We start from the raw sequence: 10,717 nt of genomic DNA on the forward strand, positions 1-10,717 counted from the left end.
TTGTGTTGATATGGAGTCCCACTTTTGAATATTAATATTATGCTAAAAACATTGTTATTTAATATAATCATAAAGTAGTTTTATGGTGATTTTAGATGATTCCAAATATTACGTAAATAATTATTACTTTTGATTTTTTTCACATTACATTTTGTAAAAAACATTTTTGACTAAATATTTACGTTTAGTAAACATGTAAAAAAAAGCTTACAGGTCATTTAATAAATTAAGAAATAAAATAAAAAAAATAAAAAACATTTGATAAAATTAACATTCAACGTGTACCTACTATCAACACAATATTTGATTAATTAGTTTTTAAAAGATGTTGATGCGGGTTTTTACCTGCTATGTTTAATTAATTCATCAACATTTATTAGTATCGGTTAAGAAGCGGTGATAGCACCTGTAATTTAACTACATTTAAGGAGTTATAATGTACATTCAATTTTGTATTGTAACGTTCGCGCTTCTTGTTAATTTAAATAACGGTAAGAAATATTTTTGAATAATGAAAATTGTTCACTTTACACTCTGTATAAAATTAATCAAAAATGTTCCTTTGAAGTTTGGCGAAATGTCCCTAAAAAATGTGTATAGGATAGGGGGGAAGTGGAAATGTATCTTAGACACATTTTTTTTTATGACAATTTATTTTATTTATATTTTACAAGGTTATTTATAAACAGGCACTATAAAGTATCTAGAAGATATTTCTTCAGTTCTTTTTTTTTTTCATTTAAAGATCTTTCATGTAATGATGGTTTGTGGGAGATCATTGAACAATCTTGGAACAGCGCTATTTAATGTTCGCTCTCCGAAGTAATTTGTAATTCGGGGAACAAACATGCGTTTCTCAGCATGCGTCTCTATCTGAATATAGAAATAATTTAGAGCATGTATATAATACTCGGTTCACTAGTGTAGATGGACTAGCTCTCCCTAAATTCAATAATAAATACGGGAAAAGATGATGGTTTGTGGGAGATCATTGAACAATCTTGGAACAGCGCTATTTAATGTTCGCTCTCCGAAGTAATTTGTAATTCGGGGAACAAACATGCGTTTCTCAGCATGCGTCTCTATCTGAATATAGAAATAATTTGGAGCGTGTATATAATACTCGGTTCACTAGTGTAGATGGACTATCTCTCCCTAAATTCAATAATAAATACGGGAAAAGAACACTAGAGTACGATATACCAAAAATGTAAAGTATGCTCCCATTAAGTATAAAAAATATTTAAAAAACTTATCTGGCTCAAGAGAAAGACGTTTGTTAGAACCTGGCTTTTAGAACGTGGTTTTTTAAATTGATTTTTTTTTTCATTTGGACAATTTTTTATTTTCGATGCACATATTTTCTTTTTTTCCATAGTAATAAGAGTTTTTATATGTTTATAGAATTCAGCAGATAAGATTTTATATATATATATATTCATATATATTAGAGCTTAACTATAAGCACCTGCTGACGAACTGCATTTTATGCCGTTCAGTAGGACTTGATAATTTATATGTTATTTTTTGTATGCTTTTGATAAATAAAAAAAAAATATTAAAAATAAACACGAAGTTAGCTATAGTTTACAGCAAAACGATGGGCGCAAATTTGATCACATAACTGAATATCGCACGTAACTACACTGGCTCAGTATCAGGCATAGAAAAAACATTCCCATTCCATCACTTCTTTACAATATTTTAAATAATCCCACTTCGCCTGTTTATCTGAGAGAGCTCTTCCAACCTCTATCATAGCATGGGCTAACTCTTTGTTCTAGTAACGAGTGAACCCTTTCAAAACCCATTCACCGCTCTGATTTTTTCGCCTCCTCTTTCTCAGTAATAGCTTCTCGATTATGGAATAATTTACCCACTAATGTCAGAGACGAGACCCTTACATTCAAATCACGTATGAAATGTCACTTCCTAAATATTTAAGTTTTTCCATTTTCCTCGCACTTTCCTTTCCTCTTTACCCCCTCCTCTCTTCATATTTGGTCAATTAAAAAAAAAACGTTATTATGAACCAAAACATTTAGCTACAGAACTAAGTTATTATTTACAAATAATTTAATTTGTGTAACAACATTAAAGTAATTTGTACAAATAACAGAAATATTCCATATTTATTACTTGAACCATCAAAGATGGGACAGAAATGAGTCTACTTATTTCATTTTATTTATTATATATACGGCCTAAGCTCATTACAACAGTTACATGAAGAAATATAAATACAAGAAACTGGACAAAAATAATATAAAACTGTGCACCAAATACAAACAAGGGCAATACAATAATGGTATACAGAAAGACATAACACTTCGAGCTAAACCATGCCAATCAAACCCCTATACTACTAGAACTAACTTATATTATTTGTACTACACAATAAATGATAGAAATTAGTCTACTTGTATTACTGAGACCCTCGTGTACTTTTTGTGCTACTGAAAATATGATATAAATGTGCATACTTATTTTATTAAAACAAAAGTTTGAGAAGCACAAATGTTTTTTATTTATGTTTTAAGTAGTCATAGAAGTGTACTGTTAATACCATTGATGCAGGAATATTTTCGCATATAAATCATAAAATGAACAAAAATGCAGTTATGCTCTGATGTCCACCCATAAAATATGTATGTCACTTGTTCACTCATAACTTGATGTTTCACTTTACCTACCTATACATGTAACCTTTTTCTGTCTTCTAAAAGTGTGAGCTGCCATTTATAAATATTGTTTTTTTTCCTACAGGTGTGACACAGACGTGCATAAAGAAAGTGTTACCCCCATACAGACACTATACGGAGATTGGATGCACACCTGTTATGAAGAATAATTGTATCGAGCGATACGACTGCCCAATCATTAAAAAACCCCCAGCGACCAATCAATGCTATTTCAAGTTAGAAAATATTCACTTGATAAACATATTGTTTATTGAAATTAATACCTCTTCTAAAACCCCAATTTTTCCTCTCTCTTAGAAAATCACCAAATCAAACAAAGCACTTGATAAAATGTCAGGGAACTCACAAAAGTGATGCTTAGATCTTTAACCTTCAAAGTCCGCATAAGATTCTGGTCATTCATTCTATAGCGGAAAAAGGGGTTTGTGGGCCCTAGTGAAAGACATAACTGAGCATTTTGAAATATTGAACAATAATTTATTTCGTCTTCCCCATTCAGATATGTTTATTTTATCCACCTTGAGAGCACGAAAATCATCCAAAGTTTTAACCCTAAAAAATAGCTTCAAGTCATCGGTGAATAATGAAAAATGTGACTCCACCTTTTGAATATCATTGATAAAAATAAAGAACAGCTATGGGCCCAGGTTGGATCCTTGGGGGACACCTGAGTATGAACTCAATTTTTTTATGCAAACAAATGTGAAACGTATTGATTTCGGTTTCGGAGGTAGCTCGCCATTAATTTTAGCATTACATTCGAGAAACTGATCAAACTAAGCTTGTTTAACATAACATCATGATCGACTGTGTTTGGCAAAGTCGTTATATGAACAATCAACCTGATATCCTGCATCTAATGCAGCCGTAATATAGTCTGTCAATATCATAAAATTTGTTTTAACTGAGCGACCCTTCCTGAACCCATGCTGTTCATCTATTACAAATAGCCCGACTCGAGAAGCGAAGATTTTACTTATTAAAATTTCAAATACCTTAGCTGCCGCTGAAAGTACAGCTACAGGTCTATAATTTTCTACGGATGACTTAAAGCCACTTTTGTATATAGAAGTAATTTTAGATATCTTCCAAGTTTCTGGAAAGACTCCTATATTTAATGAAAAATTAAATAAAAAACAAAGCGGCCCCTTTAAAAAATCGACGCATCCTTTAAAAAAGAACATCGGTAAAAAATCTGGGCCAAGAGAATTGGAATTATTCAATCTGTCTATGATTTTGATCGTACGTAGCTACGTCTTTCTCATTGATATTTAGAATAATAGTAGATTGTGCACCGTTTTGCGTAGTTTTACACTTCGCGGAACTGATTTCGTCGAGCGCCTGACTAATATGGACAAAACATTGGCTCATTAAAACAATGCTACCCTTTTATTACAAAACAGAGTACAACTCACGCCCTTAGATGCTTATTTAGTAAGGTTTAATGCACATTATAAAATTTAATTGTACTGATTTTCTTAGTTAAATACGAAATGAGAGCCGGTTTAGTGCAAAAAATTACTTTTCAAAAACTTTAAGTTCTGGTTGAGGGCCAAAAGTAGTATCAAATATTTTTTTGAAATTTTTTGCATTCCGAATAATCCAAAAAACAACTTTTTAGACCCCTTTCATTTCAAAATTCGGAAAAAAAATATCGGCCCACCCTAGTAGACATGTTTAAAACTATTCTAAAAAATAATATTGAATTGTACAAACCAGCTCAGAAAATCATTTTATAAATAGATTTGTCTTAATTCCCCCCACTTGATCAGAAACCTGTTGGTGGAAATGGAAGATTTTAAACTTTTTTTTTTTCAGAAACAAATACTACAAAGTAGATCAAGCTATTCCAAGTACTATTCCAACACCTAATTGTTATATTGGATGTGTTTGCAACAAAGGAGACCAAACAGCGAGGTAGCTATTCTGTTTTATTACAATTTAAATATGTTATTAATTTATTAGTTAATTCACTTCGGTGGCGCAGTACATTTGTTTGTGTGAGCCTGGCGTTGTTGAACTCAGTTGTTTAGGGCTAGTTCCCATATACATATATAGACGAATTCATATTTCATAATTCCATGCCCACTCCCAAGTTGGAGCATATGGTGTTCACGAAGATCCTCCAGGCATCTCAGTCGACTGCCAGCTCTTGTGTATCCACCCAAGTCAGGTTCCCGTCCCGTATTCCTGTTATGAACTGCCGACAAACAGTCAAAAGTGGACGTCCAGGACGTCAAGATGCTGATGCCTTGTAAAGTAGGCAAACGCGGTTAAGGCTCTTAGGAGGCGTCAGCAGTATGTACATGGCCAAGCCATCCCTATCGCCTCCGCTTGATGACAGTTGTCACCAGAGTTTACTGCGTCTGTTCTCTTATTACTTTATTCCTTATGAAGTCAAACCTTCTGAGACATCTGTTCTCGAAACTCAGAATTTTGCTGTTTTGGGCCCTAGTGATGTGCCACGATTCGCATCCGTAGAGGAGAATAGGTGTTATATAGGCATTAGAGTGAGCCGATGATGTATGAGGTTTTTTTATTTTTTTAGACATCAAAGTAAAAGGGGTCTAAAAAGTTGCATTTTGGATCACATTGAACGTAAAAATTATTTAAAAAAATATTCCATACTACTTTTGGCCCTCAACCGAGGTTTGAAGTTTATCACTCTCTAAACATTTTGTAAATTATCTATATTGATAAAATTATTTTGTGTTAGTAAAAAAATAACTTAATCACATTATAAATTCGAACGCGTTTTAAAACTACCGAAATGGAAAAAGTTTACACTCCGCGGAACTAATTCCGTCGAGCGCCTGGCTAATATTGACGAAAACAATGGCCTATTAAAACAATGCTACCTATATATTACAAAACAAAGTGCAACTCACACCCTAAGATGCTTATTTAATAAGATTTAATGCATATTATAACATTTAATAAGACTGATTTTCTTACTTAAATACGAAATGACAGCCGGTTTACTAAAAAAAACGACTTTTTTGAAAACTTCAAGCTCTGGTTGAGGGCCAATTGTAGTATTGAATATTTTTTTTGATATTTCTCGCATTCTAAGTAATCCAAAAGGCAACCTTTTAGACCCCTTTCATTTCAAAATTTGGAAAAAAATATTATCAGCCCACCTAATAGGCATGCATTTGTTTTTCATTGAGTAAATATCCGATCTCCATACAGCTTTCGTACTGTTGAATGTGGCGCCTGCTATTCCTAACCGCACTCCAAGTTATTTTTGAAAGCTGCGATTTTCCGTAACATATACTCCCAGGGCTGGTATTCCAAACGCTCTCGCGGCCGTAGAAAAACCATTTATCTCGTGTATTTACATACAAAATATACGATTTATTTTCTACGGCCGCGAGAGTGGTTCAGAATAGTACCCCAGGGGTGGTATTCTGGATCTTTTCTACCCCCATGAAAATAATTAATTCAAAGATTTTTATTGTTTTATTTGCTTCATATAATGGCCACAGTGATGATTAAACGTTGTTTAACGTTTATTTCTTTAAATACGAACACGTGCAAACAAATATGAAAATTTTCATTTTAATCATTAAGCATTAGCCAAAACACATAATTAGGTTAAATTGTACAAACCGTATTGTTTTTTTTCTGTTTTTAAAGCAGTTTTATACATCATTTGACGTTTAATCATCAGTGTGGCCATTATATGAAGCAAAGAAAGAAAAAAATCTTCAAATTAATCACTCTCTAGGAGGTAGATAAGTTCCAAAATACCACCCCTGCAGTCTGATTCTAAGTTCGCGATAGTTTAACACGAGCTCGTGTTAACAGAATACGGATTTGAGTTTACGCTCGAAGTAAAGTGCGGCCGTGTTAATTAGCGCCATCGCAATCAGACCGCTACCTCAGAATCAGACCGCTGCCGCTGGGGTGCTATTCTAAACCACTCTCGCGGCAGGAGAAAAACTGTTTTCTCGTGCCACGAGAGTGGTTCAGGATAGCACCCCAGGTATTTGAAACTCTCTACCCTTTCGATAACTTGATTACGTAATGGTGTAAAACTAAATAAATGATTCGATTAAATCAAAATCATTATCTACAAATAAATGTCGTTTATTTTGATTTCAGGGCAAATTTCATATGCGCAGCAATCGATTGTCCCGAGTTCTTCAACCCAAGTTCCTGTCTTAAACAATATTCTTTCGACAAATGTTGCTCTGACAAAGAAGTTTGCGGTGAGTTTTCATTTGAAAATAACTAACGGGGGTTTATCACAAAACAACATTTTCAGTTTAAATCCACCTAAGAAGGTTTCCACAAAATTGACACTGCGTTTTCGTCTTATGATCAAAACAACTTAAGCTACTAACATATTACAACAGAGATGAAGAACATTTAAGACAAGGTAATATAGAAGTCTAGGCATCTACAGGGCTTATGACCTGTCAATGGCTGGTTTAAGTGGCCACTTTACACACTGTGTAACATTCACTATTCTGCCTATATTTGAACATCTATATTCCTACAATTCTTTCATCTGTTGATGTTTGTGAAGTTGTTGATAAATTACCTGAAAGTTGGAGCTCCGTACAATCACTATACAGAAATCGGATGTAAACCTATTTTCAAAAATGGTTGCATAGCGCGGTATGACTGCCCGGTAATCAAATCACCACCACGTAACTATGAGTGCTTTTACAAGTAAGCAAATATGTTAACAAATTGTTAGCTGGTGATACAAATAACTACCCATAAAGGTTTTATTTTATCGGTAGTTATCTATCTATCTGTAACTCACCAAGCGAAAAATGATCTATCGCACATTTTAACATTAGTATGCTCAACAAATTGAACGTTTTTCTTCCATAGATTTATCACTATTAACATATTACAACAGAGATGAAGAACATTTAAGACAAGGTAATATAGAAGTCTAGGCATCTACAGGGCTTATGACCTGTCAATGGCTGGTTTAAGTGGCCACTTTACACACTGTGTAACATTCACTATTCTGCCTATATTTGAACATCTATATTCCTTCAATTCTTTCATCTGTTGATGTTTGTGAAGTTAAAGAGCTGAAACCTTTATTTATGCGGGTGAGATTCATCCAATTGAATTATTTCACCTACATACTAGGCAACGCCTGGAAATATTATTTTTTCAATTTCTATACTTCTTCATGGACCAGGTAATTTATCAACAATATTTTGAGTTTGTCCAAATTTTTGTAGACAAGGACTGGATTCAACTCCCTGGGGAGCTGTTTATATTAACATATTACAACAGAGATGAAGAACATTTAATCAAATCAAATCAATCAATCAATCAAATCAAATATAGGCAGAATGGTGAATGTTACACAGTGTGTAAAGTGGCCACTTAAACCAGCCATTGACAGGTCATAAGCCTGTATGCCACTTAAACCAACCATTGACAGGTCATAAGCTGTAGATGCCTAGACTTCTATATTACCTTCTCTTAAATGTTCTTCATCTCTGTTGTAATATGTTAATATAAACAGCTCCCCGGGGAGTTGAATCCAGTTCTTGTCTACAAAAATTTGGACAAACTCAAAATATTGTTAACTTGAGCTACTTTTATCGGAATTTATGAAGATTACGATTTCTGTAAGAAGATAGCATATTTTGTTTTCGTCGTAGTTTCGTGAACTAGAAGTGTATAATAATGCAAAATCGACAAATCTCCCATTTGTCCCATTTTTTATCGTTACTTATCATTTTGGTTTCTTAGTTATCTTAGTTTTTTTTTAAATACTTTAGAATCTCTTCACAACAACAAAGGTTTCAGCTCTTTAACTTAACTAAAATCAACAGATAGAAGAGTTGAGGAAATGTTGATGTTTAAACATGGGAAAATGGTGAATGTTACGCAGTGTGTAAATTGCACATTTAAACCTGCCAATGATAGATCATAAGTACTGTAAATGCCTAGACCTCTATATCCCTTCTCTAAAAAATTCTCCATCCCTGTTGTAATTTGTTAAATAAAACACAACTAAATAAAATTAAAATTATGTTTTTGTTTCTTAGATCAAACGGCGATTGACGCTTTGCCGACCTGTTCGTGGAACTCCACGGTATATAAAGAAGGTCAGATGTTCTACCCTGAAGGGCAGTGCCAGAAGTGTATCTGCAGCCAGAAATACGACGGGACTATCAAGGCCCCCTGGTGTAGGGATGTTGAATGTGGAATCGGACTGACTGATGGAGGAAAGGTGTTTGACAAATGTGCACCAGTTTACTTCGATGGTGGAAACAAATGCTGCCCCAGCGAATGGAAATGCCGTAAGTTTAAGAACACCCATAGTTAAAAAGAAATAAATTTCAAACAGTGCTCAAAAAATCACAACCATACTTGAATGAGATTAAAATCAACAGTTTGACAAAAATTATAAATTGTACATGGTACTTTCTGCTACAGTTTAATTGATAATTGATTTCGAAGTTGTTTAAAAGTATTTTTGATAATTAATTATCCTTAAAGATTTATATAACAAATATATAATTACTTTTAGTCGGACAGGTTACCCCACTTGAAATTAATACTAAACTAAGGTACATTAGTACGTATGTAAAGACAAATTATTAAAATAAAATTTTTGCCACTTAATTAAAAATGCTGAATTGAACAGTGTTATTAAAGTAAAAAGCTGAAATTTAAAATTTTCAATAAGAAATAAGAAACACTGAAATCACACAAATTTTAGGGCATTTTTAAAAAAATTAAAGATTAAATTTTTCCGTTAATATAATTTTCAAATTCTTTTTTTGTGAAATTTGTCTATTTTAAAAATAAAATAATACATTGACTGTAAATATTACATTTTTTAATAAAATTTGAACGCCGACGAATGGCCGATGTGAATAAGTCGGAGAGATTCTTTTAACCATTTAATAATATAATCCTGAAACTGGACACATGAATTTCCATACTTCTTCCTATTCTTCGTTATAAAACACTGTTTTTTTTCCCTTAGCGGCATCCACTGATAAAATTGTGAAGAAAAAAATTGCTGCACGCTCTCCACAACCTCCTCAAGAGCTGAAGTGCCAGTATGGCAGCCAACTCCTTAATATTGGAGACAAGCTGACAGGAGACAACTGTGTCACGTGCTCTTGTGATATTCCACCGCTGCTCATTTGCACAAAGAAACAGACTTGTTAAAACTTTTTTACCATAAACAATCTTGCTTTCTTCTAGACGTATTCTTTTTCTTAATAAAAATAAATAAATTAATAATATGTAGTTTTTTTTCTTTCGAAAAGTAAATATGTCTTAACTATCAAATATAACGCAATAATATTATTTATTGTTTCAGCATTTACTTTATGGAAAAACATAACGACTTCATTTAAAATGAAACACTGTAATTTTTACCACATAAGAGTTAAATATATCATAACACAAATATAGTCCTTAAAATAAAGCTGAATTAGAATGACAGTTGTCAGCTAAAGTGACGACATAACTTAGTAGTAACCAACAAAAAAACTAAAGTAAACCTAATTATTAACGACGTTCTTACAAGGTTACATCATTTCGCAAAAACGTTAGAGATGGACAAATCGATCAATGTAAATTGATAGAATAAAAAAAATATTAATTTGATGTTGTTTTTGAAAAAAGTATAAAGGTCTTATTTTTTGGTGAATAATTGTCTTAAACACACTATAATACTTGTTTTTGCATTTTTATATAAATTTTTGGAAACAGAGTTTCATGTTTGCATAAAAAACTGATAAAATCGATTTGGTCGGTACATGATCAGTGATCAGTAATTTTCCATCACTATTGACATTAGTTCGACAGCTGTCATTTCAATCAAGCAATATTTTAAGAACAAAAGCTTCAGGTATTCTGAATTACCCATCATTGCTTTTGATTTTTGTAAACGACATAACGTTTCCGAGATAACGAAGTTTTGCTGTTTGCTGATGATATAAAAATACATAGGGAGGTATCAAACATAGGTCATTGCGAAACTCTGCAATCCAACTTAAATTGTTCCTTTC

The 10,717-nt window shown here is 32.8% G+C and overlaps 1 protein-coding gene across 1 annotated transcript; it reads left to right on the top strand.

Annotated features, from left to right (window-relative positions):
* Window positions 1–313: 313 nt before the first annotated feature.
* LOC148279210 (uncharacterized) lies at window positions 314–9,937 on the top strand. Its single transcript, XM_088230309.1, has 6 exons — window positions 314–491; window positions 2,767–2,917; window positions 4,521–4,619; window positions 6,810–6,916; window positions 8,735–8,989; window positions 9,682–9,937. Exons 1-6 carry the CDS (start codon window positions 437–439, stop codon window positions 9,867–9,869), a joined length of 855 nt encoding a protein of 284 aa, XP_088086435.1. The 5' UTR covers window positions 314–436; the 3' UTR covers window positions 9,870–9,937.
* The last annotated feature ends 780 nt before the right edge of the window (window positions 9,938–10,717 follow it).

The sequence above is a fragment of the Micrasema longulum genome, unplaced genomic scaffold, assembly GCF_059751315.1.
Source record: "Micrasema longulum isolate JH-2025_06_02 unplaced genomic scaffold, ASM5975131v1 h1tg000746l, whole genome shotgun sequence".
Classification (NCBI taxonomy): Eukaryota; Metazoa; Arthropoda; class Insecta; order Trichoptera; family Brachycentridae; genus Micrasema; species Micrasema longulum.

Excerpts from the sequence above, each read along its gene's own strand:
- LOC148279210 (XM_088230309.1), top strand. The coding sequence starts at position 437 with ATGTACATTCAATTTTGTATTGTAACGTTCGCGCTTCTTGTTAATTTA. Across the intron at positions 6,917-8,734 it reads CTCTGACAAAGAAGTTTGCG|ATCAAACGGCGATTGACGCT; the intron begins GTGAGTTTTCAT and ends TTTGTTTCTTAG. Across the intron at positions 8,990-9,681 it reads CCCCAGCGAATGGAAATGCC|CGGCATCCACTGATAAAATT; the intron begins GTAAGTTTAAGA and ends TTTTTCCCTTAG.